The sequence below is a fragment of the Passer montanus genome, unplaced genomic scaffold (assembly GCF_014805655.1).
Source record: "Passer montanus isolate IOZ18808 unplaced genomic scaffold, ASM1480565v1 scaffold200, whole genome shotgun sequence".
Taxonomy (NCBI): Eukaryota; Metazoa; Chordata; class Aves; order Passeriformes; family Passeridae; genus Passer; species Passer montanus.
The window spans coordinates 414,050-432,374 of record NW_024366593.1 but is presented as its reverse complement, the minus strand read 5'-3'; the positions used below and the strand labels follow the sequence as shown (position 1 = coordinate 432,374).

At 41.8% G+C, this 18,325-nt stretch overlaps 1 protein-coding gene and 1 long non-coding RNA gene across 6 annotated transcripts; one reads left to right on the top strand and one right to left on the bottom strand.

Annotated features, from left to right (window-relative positions):
- Positions 1-474: 474 nt before the first annotated feature.
- LOC120501760 lies at positions 475-4,498 on the bottom strand. 3 transcript variants are annotated; one of them, XR_005627396.1, is made up of 4 exons: positions 4,130-4,498; positions 2,851-2,943; positions 2,359-2,727; positions 475-1,349 (listed from the first exon to the last, which is right to left on the bottom strand). It is a non-coding gene; the product is annotated as an uncharacterized LOC120501760 (long non-coding RNA). The 3 variants fall into 3 exon arrangements; XR_005627394.1 differs by lacking the exon at positions 475-1,349 and having other exon boundaries at positions 2,098-2,727; XR_005627395.1 differs by lacking the exon at positions 475-1,349 and having other exon boundaries at positions 2,098-2,504.
- Positions 4,499-4,902: 404 nt separating this feature from the next.
- Positions 4,903-18,325, top strand: LMAN1 (lectin, mannose binding 1). Of its 3 annotated transcripts, none has more exons than XM_039708385.1 (13): positions 4,903-5,118; positions 5,929-6,083; positions 6,167-6,274; positions 6,728-6,789; positions 7,518-7,617; positions 8,820-8,943; positions 9,298-9,356; positions 9,926-10,058; positions 10,868-11,061; positions 11,167-11,237; positions 13,418-13,568; positions 14,278-14,399; positions 15,429-18,325. In XM_039708385.1, exons 1-13 carry the CDS (start codon positions 4,935-4,937, stop codon positions 15,463-15,465), a joined length of 1,500 nt encoding a protein of 499 aa, XP_039564319.1. In that variant the 5' UTR covers positions 4,903-4,934; the 3' UTR covers positions 15,466-18,325. The 3 variants fall into 3 exon arrangements, with proteins under 3 accessions (XP_039564319.1, XP_039564320.1, XP_039564318.1); XM_039708386.1 differs by having other exon boundaries at positions 10,865-11,061; positions 13,421-13,568; XM_039708384.1 differs by having other exon boundaries at positions 10,865-11,061.

Genomic DNA, 18,325 nt, shown 5'->3' with positions numbered 1-18,325 from the left:
TTTCCACTGTGCAAACAGGTGTCCTAATGTAAAATCACCTGCTTTTATTCCAAGGCTACACAGACGAAAAAGAGGGACCAGCGGGCTTCTAAAATTGTCCTGATTTATACATCCACATATTTTGAAAAAGCATAGCACAAAATTAGAGGCGCCTGTGTTTCTGCCACAAGAACACCCCAGCCTTACGGAATATCCTGTGATTGTCCCAAAAAGCAGAGAATGCTGGTTTGTTTTAAAGAAAGCTTTGAAAAATGCCTGTGCAATTCTTTCTCTCACAGAGCTATGGTCCAAGTGAACTGAGAAAGCGGCAGGTATGTAATGGATCATCTCCAATTTCTGTACTCTCTAATATTCTTCAAGCACAGCAATTTCATTCCCAGCTGTTCCTTACGGCATACAGAACAAAACAGTGCAAGAATCCATTTTGAAAACGTTAATGTGTTTTACTAAATCCATCTATTTTGCTACAGATGAGCTGTTTGACCATTTTATCCATGTGCATGGCATTTGTGCGTGAGATTTGCCCTGTCAAATGCCCCGGGGGATTAACTCCCAGAGCCTAAAGTCCCAGGAGTGGATTGCGTCCGGAGCTCTAGGAAGAGCTGTCTTGCTGTTCAGTATGCTAAATCCCCCAGGGCGATTCCACAGGCAGCAACCTCCGGGCAGGACTAACCTCGGGAGGAAAAGAGCACACAGCGCAAGGTGAGCGTGTCAGCAGCGGCAGCTGACGCAAACAGCGACACCTTCACACTGGGAAGTCACGAAATCCTTCAGTGCTGACTGAGGTATTTCGGGCTTGTCAAGCGTCATTGTTTTGGACTTTTCCTGACCTCACTTAGCAGAGCGGTGGCACCGCCTGTAAGCGCTTTCCTCAGTATCTGTCTGATAAGTAGCCCTGTTAGGCATTTGTTTTCTCTCCTCAAATCATCAAATGGTAAGGCAGTTGTTAGTTCGCCTCGCCCGATTCGAATACATTTTGCAGCCAGAAACCATTCCCAGTTCATTAAGTGCCTGACCTCAGCATTAACACCCCCTCTGCTCGGGTTGCCTGGGAAACAAAGCTTCCTGTGCGTAATCCAAGCTTATCTAGCTCTTTATCCTACATGTGACCCTTAATTACTTGCTAAATTAGAATGGTTTTTTGAAAATCACAAGAGGAGGTTAATATGTTCTTCCAGAGCTGGTCAAGCTAAGATGACACCAAATTCACAGGGAATTCAAATTCCATGATCCCCGAAGGCGTCTCTTTCAGAAGGAAGATGAACTTTCCCAATGGGAGGCAGTGTGCCATGATAATGCTTCTGTCACTCACTTTCCTTGCCCTGCTTGTCCAGACCCAGCTTAATGCGCTGTGAACAACGGAGTAAGTAAATATCAGGTTGATTAATTACGGTGCAAGATTCAGTAACCACTTGTCTTCTGTAATTAACATTGTAATTGAAATTAAATAATACACTTTCACACACAGATTGCTGGCCTAGGAGGAGGAGCAAGGGAGAATCAGCAAGGCTGTGACAGGGAGATGAAGCACAGAAAAACAGAGCTCAATATATTAATTGTCTTTTTTAAATTGTGGTACATCTTAAGAAATTCTTCTGTCAAAAGAAAAAAAAAAGAGGCTTTTTAAAAGGCTGGATTGATGATCTTAGAGGTCTTTTCCAATCTTAATAATTTTATCATTCTAAAAAGAAAATTTGTTACTTCCACGTATCTTGGAGTAGAGATTAAATCGGGTTGGATTGATGAAGAATGGCTTAAAATTTCTGAAAGCCCACTTTCTCTTCACTGATTTGATAAACAGAAATAACGAGAAAAGGTAATGCTCTCCAAGATGCCCAGTGCTTTTCCTATCCATTGTTTCCCGGGGCAACTCAAGGACAGGGAGTCTTTGGCTTCAATGAGTGGCTTTATAAAGCTGTGCTAAGCTCAAATGCTAAGGCATGGTCTCAGGAAAAACCAAAAGTAAAATCCTCTGTGATTTCCACACAGCATTTAATTAACTGCACATATATTAAAGCACAGCCAATGCAAAAAAAAAAAAAAAAAAAAAAAAAAAAAAAAAAAAAAAAAAAAAAAACAAAAAAAAAAAAACCAAAAAACAAAACAACAACAACAACAAAAAAAAAACAGTCTGTTTCAGCATTTCCATCTATTGTGACACAGAAAATAATTTTGCCTGTGTGCAAAGGCTTGCTTTCAGGGACATTTATAAAAATCATGGATTGATCACTGAGATGGGAGGAGACCAGACAGGTCTTCTTGCATTTCTGCTCAAATTCTCAAGTTCAACACAAGATACCTCAAAAGTTTATTAGCATAAGCAGTGGTTCTCCCCACACTTTTTAGGAGTTCACTCACTGGAGCCTCATTTGTTTTCCTTTTTTCTCCTCTGCCCTTTCCAGTGTGGGCTTGTTAATGTGTCCAAATGCTCAGAGCTCTGGAGGCTGAAGGAGAGATTTGTAGTTACTGTGTGTTCACAGAGGTTTTGACTTCCCTGATGAGACCTATGGGAAATATCAAGGCATTTTTATAAGAATAATGATAGAGAAATTATACTAACTACTTCCAGGCAGAATTTGAGACAATGAAGGAATTTAATTTATTATGATTGTACAGAATTATGATGATACAGATTATCAACTTGCCAGTGCAGGCAGTCTCAGCCAATCCAATTGTGTTTCAGGCCAGTGGGCCATTTTCTGTTCTCTTTGCTGAGCCTTCATTTCCCTGTTACCGGGTTTGAATTCAAATGTAATTTTCAGGACAGAATTCAAGAAGTTCTTACAAATAGGAAACATTTTTTGTTTCTTCTAGTGAGCTCATGTAGCAAAACAATTTGAAGAGACTTACCTTGAAGAGTCTAAACTGCTAATATATATCATTTTGGGAGTCTCTGGATGTTTTCCTGCATGTCACAGTGGACTGGAGGGCAGCTTTCTATGCCTGGGAAGAAGACTTTTAAAGGAGTTTCCATTTTCAAAGGAGGTTTTACAAATCCTCCATGCACAATTGCTAGGACAGTGTCTATGCCAATGCCTTTGCAAGTGTCAAAATTTCAGCCTGTTTTCACATGTGTGGGTGAGTGGTTAAGAGGGAATTATTTCAAGGCTTGTGCTTTTGGGTTTCTAGTCTCCTTAAGCATGGTTCTGGTATTTCATAGGCATGAATTCAGAGGTTACTGACAAATGGAGGAAGCAGACAGGAGAGGGCCTCATGCTGCTGTTTGGACCTCTGATGCACACACCATTTTATCCTCCTGAAGTAATTCCAGAATTTTACCTCAAAAATTACTTTCTAGATCTTTAAAGAACTGAAAAACAGATGAATTTTCTGTGTCTAGAAAGCTGCCAAGAAGTGGCTCCCAATTCACTTGACATCTCCCACATATATGCTCTAAAAAAGCAAAATAGATTCATAAATCAGGGATGGTTTAGGATATTGTTGGATGGAAGACACTATACGAAACAAAACTTCAAGCACTTCTGTCTCTATAGAAACAAGTGTTAACTGGTCAAGAATACTCAATATATTTATGTAGAAATTCTAAAATTTATCTCAGAAACATTTTGCTTGCCAAGTTTCATGTGGTCATATATTTGCTTAACTCCTTTGTGTAGCTGAAAAATAAGTGAGAATGTAATGTTTTATCTGTGCTGAAGGAAAAGTGTACCATTTTAGAAAAAGAACTTAATCTCTCCCAAATGCCTCCAAGGTCAACGTCTTTTTTAGCAGGCTCTGAACCTATTTACTGACTCTTCAATTGCTCATACTTGCAGATAAAAAGAAGGGATGTCAGAATGAAATGGGTATGAAAAATGTAGAAAAAACCCCAAGGGTGAAAAGAAACTGAAAAAGAAAACCACCCCTGACTCCTGATAATTATTTTCTTCTCCAATAGAGCTGTAAGAAAGGCTGCTAAATGAAAATGAAGGGAGTAGAAAAGGAAGCTCTTAACTGATGGTTCAGTGCTTGGTTAACTCTGAGACAAGCCCTGCCCCGCTTTGTGACACCGCACACTGACAAGCAGCCGTGTTTCGCATCTTGGCAGGGTCGGGGCTCGCCCCACCTGTCACCCCTGTCACCTGTCACGGCTGGGGCCTGCCTGTCACCGGAGCTTTGTTTTGCTCACCTCTGCGGAAGGTTGGTCTCTCATGTTGGGAGAAACAGTGTGGATTTTCCTGCGGGACTTCCGACTACTCTGAAAATGAACCGAGAAGAGCCCATGGAAGTGCGGTCTTTGCTAAGAAAGTAATCTTGAGGGGAACGAACAGGGTGTCTATCTTTCAGACATTCTGTGCACTGCTAGAGGCTCGCTGCTGTCTGAGAGGCCGCACGAACGCGGCTGACCCGCACATCAGGCCCTCGGACCTGGGGCAGCTCGGAAATTCACCAGGAGGCACCGGGATCGGGCCGACGCACCGACCGCGCCCGGCGGCCCGCTCCCCGCCCTCAGCCCGGCCCGGTTCCCGGCCCGCTCCCCGCCCTCAGCCCGGCCCGGTTCCCGGCCCGCTCCCCGCTCCCCGCCCTCACCCCGTCCCCGCCCTGTGCACTGCTAGAGGCTCGCTGCTGTCTGAGAGGCCGCACGAACGCGGCTGACCCGCACATCAGGCCCTCGGACCTGGGGCAGCTCGGAAATTCACCAGGAGGCACCGGGATCGGGCCGACGCACCGACCGCGCCCGGCGGCCCGCTCCCCGCCCTCAGCCCGCCCCGGTTCCCGCCCCGCTCCCCGCCCTCAGCCCGGCCCGGTTCCCGCCCCGCTCCCCGCCCTCAGCCCGGCCCGGTTCCCGCCCCTCATGCCGGCCCGGTTCCCGGCCCTGTTCCCGCCTCGCCGCGGTCCCGCCTCTCTCCCCGCCCCTCACGCGCCCGCCCCTGCGCTCGTCCAATCAGGGGCCGCCCCGCTGGCCCTGTGCATTGCCCCGCAGCTCGGCCAAGATGGCGGCGCTGCTCGCCCCGCTGGTGCTCCTGGTCGCCCTCGGCCGCCCGCTGCTCTCCGGTGCGCAGGCCACGGAGGGCGCGGCGGCCGCGCCGCATCGGCGCTTCGAGTACAAGTACAGCTTCAAGGGGCCGCACCTGGTGCAGGCGGACGGCACGGTGCCGTTCTGGGTGCACACGGGCAGTAAGTGCCGGGCGGGGGTGACGGGGCCGGGCCAGTGGCGTTCCTGAGGTGGAGGCCGCAGTGTCCGGTCGGGGGACGCGGGGTCGCGGCGAGAAGGCGCGGGCGAAGCTGGCCGTGGGTGCCGGCCGCGCTCTCGGGCTCCACGTGGCACCAGGAGGAGCTGCTGCGGTGGCGAGGAAGTGCCTGGGCCCGGCCGGGCTCCCGCCTGCCCTGCGGGGCGAAGGCACCTGTGGCCTCCCGGTGTGGCGGCTGCGGCCCTGCGGAGGGGGCTCGTGGCGCTGCCGGGAAGTGCTGATGTGTCACTGCTGCCGCGCTCGAGGTCGGCCCGGGCCCTGCTGCCACACAAACTGCTGGGTTTCGCCGTCTTAAAGCTCGAAGTGCGAAGTGTGCCTTGGCCAGTAGGACTTGGTTGAACAACGTTTGTTTCTGTGCGCTCTGGGCTAAGGGTTGCGGTGTGCTCCGAAAGGCTTGTTGCCCTTCCTGAGTGTCCCCCCTTGTGAAAGGCGGTGACATTTACAGTTCCATCTTCTCATAGTTTCTGTGCAGTAACTTCGGTGGTTTTAGTTTTTCTCAGACTTTAATTTAGTTGCTGCTGCTTAATTCTTAAATGTATCTTTTTTTACTTGACATTATGATACCAGTGACATGAAGACAACTGTCTGTAGATGAGTTTTTTCCCCCCTCTTTTTCAAGAAAATAATCCCTAAAAGTAATGTTATTTAATGCAAGCAAATGAATTTCTCTGAATGTATGCCTATTGTTCTTTTATACTGCTAAACAGAATGTTAGAATATCTTGTTTTCTTTCTAGATGCCATCCCAAGTGCAGACCAGATCCGCATAACAACCTCCTTGAAAAGCCAGAAGGGCTCAGTGTGGACAAAAAACAAATCAATATTTGAATACTGGGAAGTGGAAGTGACCTTTCGAGTTACAGGAAGAGGCCGCATTGGAGCTGATGGATTGGTAGGAGCAGTTTCATCTAGCTGAGAAAAACAAATGTGCTTTAAAAGTGAATCTTGACTTACGGCTTTTTGCTTTCTTCACAGGCTATCTGGTTTACAGAAGAGAAAGGCTTGGAAGGTCCTGTTTTCGGGGCAGCTGATAAATGGAATGGTGTTGGAATTTTCTTTGATTCATTTGACAATGATGGGAAGGTTGGTTGGAAGGAAACTCTTGCAGCAAAGATGACAAATTAATTTCCTGCCTGTTGAGGAAGAAACTAGGACGGTGTTTGCTTACTCTTTCCCTCTTTCACTTCAAAGGGATAAAATAAAATAGTCAAGTTTCCCTTACACTGGAAACACCCATTTCCATGAGTGTCTTCAGAGATGCCCTTTTTCTTGGAAGAAATCTGCTTTGGGCAGCTCAGCAGCAAAGATTTTGTAGCAGATGAGGATGACGGTTACTGTTTTCAGTTCTCAGTTTCCAGTCCAGAATGATCCTGAAACTTAAACAATACATAGTAGGTCTGCTTCGGTGCTTTTGCTTTCCCTGCACAACTTTGGCTTGCTTTTAGACATTTTACACTGATTTTAGCAGAAGGCTTTCAGCTATGTTGCTGATATTCAAATTAAACTAATCCATTTGTGTGCCATTTCTTTCCCTAGAAAAACAATCCTGGAGTGATTGTTGTAGGCAACAATGGAAAGCTGCTGTATGACCATCAGAAGTAAGTTTATTTTTGGTGTTATTGCTGAATGCTTGCTTTTGAATGATGAAATATTCCATTAAACACTTTGAGAAGCATTATAAAGGCTTCTTTCCTATGAAACTTTGTTGTTTCCTTTACATTTGAGGGGTTTTATTTGTTAAAACACTGCTTTGGCAGTAACAGCAGAGAAATTGGCAACTGATGGATATTTTATTGGCACATGCCCTTTGGGATGGATGAACTCAGATGGGTACAGGTACAGTACAGACTATTGCTTATGGGGGTCCTCCACACACAGCTGATAATTGGCAGAAGTGACTAACTGAAAGCAAATTGCTGTTAAATTCGTTGTATTACTTTTGATTTCTAATCTTTTATCAGCAGCACAATGGACAGCGTTTTGGATCTTGGAGAGGAGAGGTGTCTGGCTCAGTTGGTGCAGTCACTACAGCTTATTTCCATCTAGGTTCCCGGGTGCAGGAATATATCTGAAAATTGTATCTTTGAATGTATCTCAGAAAACAGATTTCCCCATTGCTGCATTCCCTCTTTCCCTCTGCATTGTGTCCTGTGTACAGCACGCAGTACTGGAGATCCCTGCAGAAAGCTCCGTGCAATTACAGAACAGCCTGGAAAAGCTTGCAGCTTGAAAAAACGAGTTGAGGTTGTTCAGTGAGAGTCACACTTTTTTGTCCCAGCTGATTAATCATAACACAGAGTTTTACTGGTGTTCTCTTTTTGTACAGCGATGGATCCACGCAAGCACTGGCATCCTGTCAGAGGGACTTTCGGAACAAGCCCTATCCTGTGCGAGTCAAGATCACCTACTACCAAAAAACACTGACTGTAAGTCTGAAATGACAGAATTACTTGTTTTTCTCAGCTTCTTCAATGTGAGACTGGGTTTTCACAGAGCTGCAACAAATATGTCAGTTCCAGTGTTGGAAATGTGGAGCTTGGCAGCAGAGGTTGGAAGGACGTGCTCTGTTTAAATGCTGCACAGGCTCTTCTGGTTAGATTAGAATGCAGATATTGCTGATTTTTCTCATGTGACTTAGGAGGCAGTTGTGCAGACACACTCGTGATGTGCTCAAACCCTTCTGTTGCTTTGGACCTCCCTGGAGAGGTGTCCCAAAGTCAGGATCTCTTTAAGCTACAGGTGATCGAGCTGCTCCTGAGCTTGGTATTTCTTAAGCTAACCTGAGAGTTCCAGAGGGTTTTGTAGCTGATATTTGAACCAGAGATTCTTGAAATGTGGCTAAAACCCTACAACTATTCAACAGCAGATTTAAATTTTCTACTGGAGGCTTCTCACCTCCAAAGAATAGTAGGGCTTTCAAGACTAAACCCCGTTGGTATACGGGGGTCTTTAAGGCTTCTCTAAACACTAGCTGATTGTGAATTCCTTCTAGGTAAGGAGAGAAAACTACTAATGTGGTGCTGGGTTGTGAAAGCTGCAGAGTGTGTGTTTGTTTTGGCGTCTGATCCCTTCTGGAAAGGCGCTGTTCATATATTCACAGGTAGCAGCCATTAAGTGCAGGGCTGTCATTTCGTAGCAGAAGTTTCTGTAAAAGTAAACATGACTGCACCTGGAAGAGAGCAGACCTTGTACTGTGTTGTAATGGGAAGAGCTGCCTGTCACTGGAATGAAAGTTAAGCTTCAGCCTCCAAGGCTGCTCTGTTCTCACCTGAGCCATGATGCTTCCTCTAGGAACTCCTCTGTCCCAGATGTTGCGGCTAAACATAACAGTTCTCTCTTTCTCCAGGGATGCATTTGCAGAATCTCCTCAAGCTTTGAATCAGAACTGCAAGGCATGACTGGTGTAGATCAGTTCTGTGTTGCCCAGAACCTTAGGATGTGGACTTTTGCAAATAGAATGCTTATGTAAAATATTGGTAAATTGTCCCTTTCAGAAAAGAAATAGTTTTTGGTTTCCAGTATGAGCTACCGAGTTTCCCAAAAAAGTTGTATTTTGTGAGCATTACTGCAAACTGACAAAACAATTAACACAAATGTGGTGAAAATCATAAGTGTTTTGTCCTTTTAGGTATTAATTAATAATGGCTTTACTCCGGATAAAGAGGACTATGAATTTTGTGCCAAAGTAGAAGATATGGTGTTGCCATCACAAGGGTATTTTGGAATATCTGCAGCCACAGGGGGACTTGCAGGTAGAAACTGTTAAAAATTATGGCAAACGCTGTGGGGACTTGCAAGGCTTGCAAGAAAGGTTGGTTGGGTGGTTGGGTTTTTACTACTAGTGTTGATGCATTATACCAATTTTTAACCATGATGGTGTAATTAGCCCTCTTGCAGTCCCAAATTACTGACCTGCTTTGGGCTTTTCCTGGCTCCAGCTAAAGAATTTTCATTTTTTCCTGACAAAAACCCTGTATAGTTTCATTCCCCACTACACAAACTCTTGTGAGGATGCTGTTTTTTGAAGATCCTTTGCAAGTGGAGGGTTATCTTGGGAATTAGAGGCATTTGTAAGGTGGGTTTTTTTGTTTGTTTGTTGAATACAGATGACCATGATGTGCTATCATTTCTGACCTTCCAGCTGACTGAACCTGGGAAGGAAGCAGTAAGAATTTTTATGCATGATTAGTAAAGTATTTTATTGTACATGTTATTGTATGTGCAGCACCAGATTATGGTGCTGCTATTTCCTCTTAAGTCACACGTGGCATTCCTGTTTCACAATTTTGGCATGTAGCTGTGCTGTCATGTGGTTTAGAAAAATTAAATTAGTATTGTCATGTTTTAGTAATATTGTTATTAATATTCTCAAGACCAGAATTCTGGAAGCACCGCTGAAGGAACAAAATCTCAGCATGTTAAATCAAACCATGCAGTACTATAAAGTATATTTTCTTTTGGAAGTGGGCAAATTTCAACTTCCCCTACTTCTAGGATGATTCTGTACTGCCAAACAGCATTTGTCCTTGTAAAACTTGTTTTCATTTTCTATTGGGAAAATTTTCTATTTGATCTACATGGGAATGTGTGATTTTTCACTTCAGCTAAATGTATGAATGTGCTGCAGTAATTTTGTTAGGTGTTCACATCTGAAATCTGAACAGGAGAGTCAATTGTGGGGGGGAACATAAAAAAAATCTCACATGTACCCTTTCCTCCAATAATGTTTTAAAGCCAGCACCAGATGCAGAAATCCCTCAGAAAGATAAAGAGAAGTATCAAGAAGAGTTTGAACACTTTCAGCAAGAATTGGATAAGAAGAAGGAAGAATTTCAAAGGGAACATCCTGATGTGCAAGGACAGCCAGGCAAGTTATTTGAGCTATTTTTCAGTTGTCCAGGAAAACATTTGTTTTCCAGGATGTTCTGAACTAGGGCTACTCTGGCTGATATTGCTAAGCTCCCACTGATGTTACTTACATTATTTAAAAATCTTTACTGTAATTTGTTTCCTGTTTCTAAAGTTATCCTGGTGGTGCCTGTATTGAGAACAAAATGAATGACTGGAAACATGGTGGGAATTATGAACAACAGAAGGCTATGCATCTCTGTAAAGTGGTGATTAAGACAGCATCGCCTTTTTTCATTATTTGAAGGATATCTTTTTGGTCCATTTCTGCACAGAAAAGTTTTTCCTAGAAAACTTTTTACAGGTGGACTAGTGCACATCTTGGAACATGTGCTTACCATGGAAAAGCTTGTTAATGCTTGCCTAATGCTGCGCAGACAAGAACCTGATTATTTAAAAATATAATGGAAGCCATGTGTTACTTCCATGGATTTTAATAGCTGTGTGTGACTGCAAGTACACTGGGAATGGACTTTGGGCATCTAGACATGAAATGTCAGGTTGTCATCTTTATTGCACAGCGATACATTCTGACTGTTCTAAAGGTCCTACAGGTTATTTGGATCTGCACTTTTGAGATACAGTTCAGCCTTTCTTTGATAAGAAATAATCAGTTTGCCACAGCGTCTTTTGGATGGTGGGATGGTGAAGTTGTACGAGAAGGCAGATGGATGTGAATATGTTAAGAGAGCAGCAAGAATGATCCAATACAACTTGTGAGGAATGTGCACATGTGTAAAAAGCCCCTGTGGTTTTTTTTCTTAGCAGCAGATGATGCTTTTGAAACTGTGAGTGATCGTGAACTGAGGCAAATCTTCGAGGGGCAGAATCGAATTCATCTGGAAATCAAACAGCTGAACAGACAGCTGGACATGATTCTGGATGAGCAGAGGAAATACGTCTCTGCAGTCACAGAGGAGATTGCCAAAAGAGGAGCTGGGTTTCCAGCTCAGCAGGGACAGGTAAATGAAACACATGGTGACTCAGAGCCCAGCCTGATTGCAGCAGTGGTATCCATTTGTTTTTTCCAAGATATGTTGATCTTTTTTCCCCCCTGCCCCTACCAGGTTTCCCAGCAAGAGATAGAGACAGTTGTGAAAACCCAAGAAGAGGTCATTAGACAAGTAAAGGAAATAAGGTAAACACCTTCCAAATATTATGGCTGTGTTTTGAATTTTATAATTTCTGTTTAAATTCTGTGTATTATTTCAGTGTGACAGCATTGACAAACTTGATGTTTGTGTCAGTTCCTTAGTGAAGACTCCCTGCATATATTTAATTTCTGTAATAAAATCAGTTCATGCCCCAAGGATTACTAAGTGTCCTAATTTGTCTCTTTTTTATAATGAAATGACATTATTTTTATAATTAAATTCAACAGCTAAGTTCAGCCCCTTTAAAAACAATGAAGTAAACTCCTGATCTTGAACATGCTATACTGCTAAAATAGATTTGTGAAGATGCTTGTGTTTGATGGGGATGTCTCAATACTTCTTTTAAGATGTTTTGCTGTTGCTGTCTTAATCAGGAATGGCTTTAAGCTGGTTTAGCCCTTCATTTGCAGCAGCTAAAACATTACTTACCTTGTATTTAAAAAAACAAAAGAAGAAAACAATTCCTTCAGTTGTGCTTCTCCCACACCCCCTCCCCCCAATATTAGTTTAAGGGCAGCTCCTGTGATTTATCTAAGTAGGTCAGTTTTTTGTAGAATGAAGATTAGAGTGCTTCCATTTTTGCACTTGTTCTTCCACAGAAGCTTTTATGTTAATATTCTTGATAAATCTTTATACCTTGCAAATAAATTAGATTTCCTTGTTAACATTGGCAGCCTGCCCTTTTAGTGACTACTTACCAGCTCACAGTTTGCATAACATCATCTTAATACTTTTCTTAGATTAAAGAAATGCTTTATTTAGAGAGAGAAATAAACAACCCCTCTGTGCATTGCTTGTCATCCCTCAGGAAAAGGACTTAGGGGCCAAGTAATTTTCTTGGCAAGATTGTGGATTTCTTAATCACCTGATTACAGAAAAAGCTTGCATGTTCCTACAATAGAAACTGTCAGCAGGGTGGTATTAATGCAAAAGTCAATGTAAATTCAATTTGATACAGCCCGTGTCTATTAAGGGAAGTTATTTTGCTTTTAACGAAGTCTGGAACAGTCTGGGGGAAGGTGGGTGTGCAGATTTCTGTTCGTTATGTAGAGATGGTTCTGTTAGGAGAGAGAAGAACCAAGTGAGTGTCCCACTTGCGTTGCAACGCTGTGAGGTGTGTGGAAAGACAAAATTACTGTCAGTGGTTATTAAAGAAAAAACTTCCAGTGAGAAATTTACTTCTGAAATGTATCATTATAACACTAATTGCAAGTCGAGGTAAATGAAGAATTGCTGACCACTCTGCAGAGAGTTAGGAGTGCTCCATGAAAGCACTGAAGTATGCTTCCATCTGGACCAAATGGAAAGTTTTCAGTAAATTAAAAAGAAATCCAAAGGCATACATTTTGATTGTCTATTCTGTGAATAATGAAGAGATTATTATTCACATGATAAATATTTTAGCTCTAGAACAATCCTCTTTGCAACTCAAAAGAAACAGCACAGTAGGGGGAAATTATATAAACATATTGATTAGAGATTAAGGGGTTTTTTTTCTCTCATTGACTAGTTTACTTCAAACCAAATTAGTTATGAAACCTCAACTTTTTCTGGATTTGATTTCATTTGTTGTAGAAGGAAAATGAATTCACAATAAGACAATGTTAAGTATTTTGACAATGCATATGGGAATTGAGTTCCTCATATAAATGGTAATCACGAAACAAGGATGTATCTAAATCTTTTCTTATCCCTAAAGCCTCTTCCTTGTTTTTATTTCTTACATGACTGATTTCATTTATTTATTTATTTATTTTTCAAACGGCTTTTGGGTTTCTTCAAAGATTGCATTAAACTCTGCTGATCCTAAAACCTTGGCCAGCGCCTCAGACAGAACTCTTGTTCTATGGCCCTCAGCAGTCAGGCAGGCAAAGCAGATGTCTGGCAACAGAATATTTGCTGGTTCTTATTCTCAGCGTGACTGTGAGATAGGGCACTCTACAAATGGCAACTGTCTGCACAATTAACTATTTTTAAAAAGCATAGTTTGACTAAAGGATTATTTCTTGAGAGGTATTATTGAAAGTTAGTAAAATTTGCTGCCTTTTGGTGCAATTATATATTTCAGCCTAATTCTAATGAGCTAAAAGCTGTCCAGAATCACTGCTGTTGGTAGAAAAGCTGGTGTGTGTTGAAAGCTGGTTTGTTATTTGTCTCGTTTCAGAAGCTCTGTGACTGATGCTCTGAGATCCATCAGTGGGGCTCAGCACCCTGGCTCTGCAGGGGTCTATGAAACAACCCAGCACTTCAATGACATCAAAGAACACCTTCATGTAGTAAAGAGGGACATAGAGCATTTAGTGCAACGCAACACGGTAATTTATGTCCTGGGAGTGTAAAGTGTGAGTGCAACACAGCTTCCTTTGGCTGTTAGTGAAAAGCTCGGATGAGCCAGCATGTAATTTAGGGAGCAATTAATCCTTCATTAAGCTGCTTCGCTAAAACTATGCTGCCTTGACCTAACTGCATGATCTGCGTCTCGATGAGAAGTTTTGCACAAAGAGCATGATTTTTAGTCTAATTTCCTGTGGAAACAAGGTCAAGCAATTAGGTTTTCTAGGTGCTTTTTTTTGTGTGTTTCTCCCGCTACTTAACAGCTCTAGACAGAGGAGATTCTGTGGTGCTTCTGCACACAAGGGAGAGCTTTAATCAGGGGAAAACTCAGGCAGGCTCTGCTTCAGGCTTCTTAATGCAAAAAAAAAAAAAAAAGACTCTGTTCACATTCAGCAGTACCTTAGTCTAGCCTAGGTAGCAATTAAGCTGAATTAGCTTATGATCTGTAGAAGGTCCTTGATTAATTTACCATATTTATGTATTCTTTCCCATGTAAACCTCAATTTAACATCAGGGAATTTGGCTGAGAAATGTAAAGGTGGAAGGGGAGAGTGAGATGAGGAATAAGATTATTTTTTCAGAGTACTGTTCTTTCTCTCCATCTTCTCTCATTCTTACATCACATTGCAAAGCCCTTGTTCTCTAAGTCTTTTGATGGGATGTCTTGTTTGCTCTTTTCTTGGTTTTTAGCCATCCAGTGACAAACAAAAGTGTCCAGAGTTGCCACCGTTTCCATCCTGCTTATCTACAATGCATTTCTTCCTATTTGTGGCAGTGCAAACTGTGCTATTCATTGGTTATGTAATGTACAGGTAAGTCTTGTGTGGCTTAAAGACAGCAGGGCAAATAGTTTTAGAACTGCTGACTGATAATGGCATTGGAATGGTACCATTGTGTTAATCTTAAAACAAGCAACCATTCAAATTGGAAGAGACCTTGGGAGGCCTCCAGTTAAATCTTATCCTCCAAACGGGGTCCACGCTGAATTCAGGTAGGGTCACCTGAGATTTAAACTGGTCAGGTCTTCACAACCTCTAAGAATGCAAAATTTACCACTGTTCCAGAACCCACTGGGAATGCTGAATTATCATAATGAAGTTTGGTTTATTCTACCCCCCTTCACCCGCCACGTATCAAGTGGGAACCTGACCTGGTTCACCCTGACTGTTGTGTCTTTCTCTTTTCTGAATGCAAGTTTTTTTCTTTTTTCTTTTTTTTTTTTTTTTTTTTTTTTCTTCTAATTAGGATGGTCTTTCTCTTCTCTTCCCCCTCCTTGTGATGTCATAATGTTGAAATTATGTTTGCATTGATGAAAAACACAACCTCCGTGCTTGGTAGTCTTTTTGCCATGAGCTGGAATGATGATTTCCAAGACAAACAAGGAGCTGGTCCCCTGCAGCTCTTTGTGAAACGTTTGTAATTCCAGCACCTGGATGTGTGTCCACAGCGTCTGTATCCACTAAGAAAATTAATGATCTGTGCCAGAGGGTAAAAGGAAATCCCACTTCAAGTCAATTCTTTCCCTGACATTTAGGCAAACCAGATACTGAGAGCTTCAGAAAATGTTCAAGGGTATTTTAAAAGTCAGTTTGCTTGTTCGTGTGGGGTTGTTTGTTTTTTTTTTCCTTTTGTGTCTGATGCAAAATTGGAAGTACAGTAATGCTGCCCGTATGTTTGTGAACAGGAAAAATATCTTCTGTTTTTGTGATATGACTTACATTTTCTTTAAGTCTCTATTAATGAGGAATGGAATCTTATAATCCTCAGATAAATGACAATTTAAAGCAGTTAGCTAGTTTCAAATGAAAAAGACTTGAATTATTTTCTGCCTTTTCTTTCAGGAGCCAACAAGAAGCAGCAGCCAAAAAGTTCTTTTGACGACCTGTTCCGTTTGTGTGTACATAACAGCAGTGTGTATGCACAGAAAATTCTACACTTCTGTAAATGAGGGAAATTTTAGTGTTGGATATACTTCAATATTATAAATTATTGAATTGTGTTAAATAAAATGAGTTCCCATTGAAAGTGTTGATGCTAAAAACAGGGAGCAAATGCTGGATGGGGTAAGACTGTGCACCCTGTCTGTGTTTTCAGCTGACTTTTTCATAAATACTGAAAGGCAAACTCCCAATTCCTCTGCTTTTGTTAAGATTCCAGAGGAGCTGAAACACCCAGGCTTGGTGTTTGTCCCGAGTGTGAATTGCAGATGGATGATTTGTGCAGAAAACTTGATGCTAACTGTCCTGACAGAGCAGTTTAAAAAAAAAAAAAAAAGAAAATAAAAAGAAGGTAAAAAAATCCCAGACCTCAAAGAACCGTTCTTCTGTGGGGTTTGGGGTTTTTTGGGCGGGTAAAAATTTATTATAAACGTTTCATTTGTTTACCACTTGGATTTAACAGTATAAGAATATTTTCGTTAATTCTTATTTAAACACTTTTTAATTTGTGGACACAAAGACAGACCTTTAAGACCCTGACTCTTGATACTTGATGTAAAAAAACAATTACACAGAACATGCAAAGAAAGGCTTCTCTGCCTGTTTTGCAGTTTGATTTTGGACAGTGAGAAAAAATGTGATAAAGTAGTTCCTTCAAGTACATTGTGGGGCTGATTTCTTTTTTCATGGTTTTAAGTCTGTCTGCAGTTTTTTGGGGAGATTTGTGGAACTTTCCCAACAAAGGTGATTGCTTTATCCATCTTCCAATCTGATTGTATCAAGGATATATTTAGTGTGTGAATTTGTCTTTACTTTTCTATAGCTCTCTTGTGTCTTTCATGTATCAAGTACAGATGATTTGGTTTAAGTCTTGACATGGTGAGTATTGTAAACTGCAGCTATTGATGAAATATTGATGAAATGTTAACTCATTTCTTCACAAACTTGCTTCAGACACGTTTGTTAATCTGTAGAACCAGTATTTTGTGTCAATTCCTGTTTGGATATCAAAAGCATAAGACTGAACATGCAATTTTGATACTGCTTATCAAGTGAACATTTGCTTCAGGAAAGAAAGAAAGAAAGCAGAGGGCCCAACTTAGGAATGTGAAATTAATTAATTTTGCCATGTTTACATATCTGTGGTAACTTTGTCCTTGAGTTGTATGTAGAATTAGAATAAGTATTTCTGTGGTTTCCTAAATTCTATAATATACACAAATGGATCAGGATATTTCACTTAGAACTGTTAATTTGTTTGTCTGAATCTGCAAGAATGATCTGTAATATGACTACTCCTATTGCATTTCTGCAGTTGGCTCCCTTGGAGTGCAACACGTGCTGCCAAATTCACTGTAATGAAGAACACTTCAGTATCGTGCCTGTCAGTTTGGAGAAATGAGAAATCTATGCAATATGCTTTGTTACTTTAAGTGCAGTGTCCAAAAAGTGAATGTCTGTGCTACACTAAGAAAACGACACTGGCTACACACCAGTTAACACATCTGCAGTATGGAGGATATTCCAAGTGGTATAGATTCATTTCTAAATTTGAGCAGATTTTGCTGTACTAATGAGAGAAACTACTGCCTCAGGATAATCAGTGAATAAACAACTTTTCAGATAAAGCAGAATAACCCATTGGAATTTATCTCTTCAGTTCTTTCAACACCAGCAAGTATTTCCAGGTGCCTTGAGTCTAAGCTATTACAACCCGGACTCTTGTAGTGAAACTTAATCTATTTTCTTAAATGGTTCTGAAATTGTACAGCGGTGTTTCCTTTCAGTTGCAGGCCTTCTTGCATCAGTGCAACATCCAAACAGAACTCCTTTCACGGCAGGCTTTGCAAAACCCCTCATGCAGAAAGTATTTTGATACAAATCTGGCAGAAGGAGGAGCAGTTCTGATGCGTCCATTGGAATGAGCCTGGATTTTTGTTCCTGTGAATTTACCCGCCCATTCCTTTGATTTAAAGGTGGAGCAGCCCATACCTCTCTTTGTTTGGTTAGAAAGGGGGTGATGTCTAGAAGGAAACTTGAAGCCTACAGTTTTCTCTTCAGGAGGAGGCTGCTGGATCAGACACGTCTCCCACACGCAACGCGAAAACTTCTGAGCTAGGGAACAGAAGGTCTCATATGGAACACCAGAAAACTGGTAACTTTGCTTCGTGATTCATTTCACAGCTGTCTCCCCCTGGAGCTTCCATAACTCACTGCATCAAAAGAAAACTCCCAGATGCCCGGCTCGAAGTTTGTCCTGTCTGTTCCTGAAGTGATAGTAACAAATTAGGATTCTAAGAATGTTTTTGAGTCAATGTAGCCTCCTGCTAGGTGTCTTTGAGCAGTGACAATGTGTTTGACTCTTATCCAGGAAGATTTCACAGCCAGGAGGAAAAGACACGGAATGCAGTTGGGCAGTGTTAGGGAGAACAAGTTATATTGGAGTTGTGGATAAGAAGTGCAAATATTTGGCAATGACAAGATAATAGGCTTGTACCGGTGGGGGTTTATTCAACAATGGTCACCCCTGAATCTTTCACAAGTCAAATGCACAGTACGGTTTCTAAATGACCTGCTTTTCGCTTTGTAAATTAATTGCTCTGGTTTGTAACTTCTGTGGGAAGGAAATCTGACCTTTCTCAATGAGCAGTGATGACTGTAACAGCAAAAAATGTCAACTTTTAAAAAAAATGTTTTAAATTCAAACAGCTGACAGTTTCATATTTTTTTCTGACTGATGTAAATTGATACTTGGAGTTCAGAGATAACCTTGTTTGAATAAAGGTGCATATTTTTAGTAA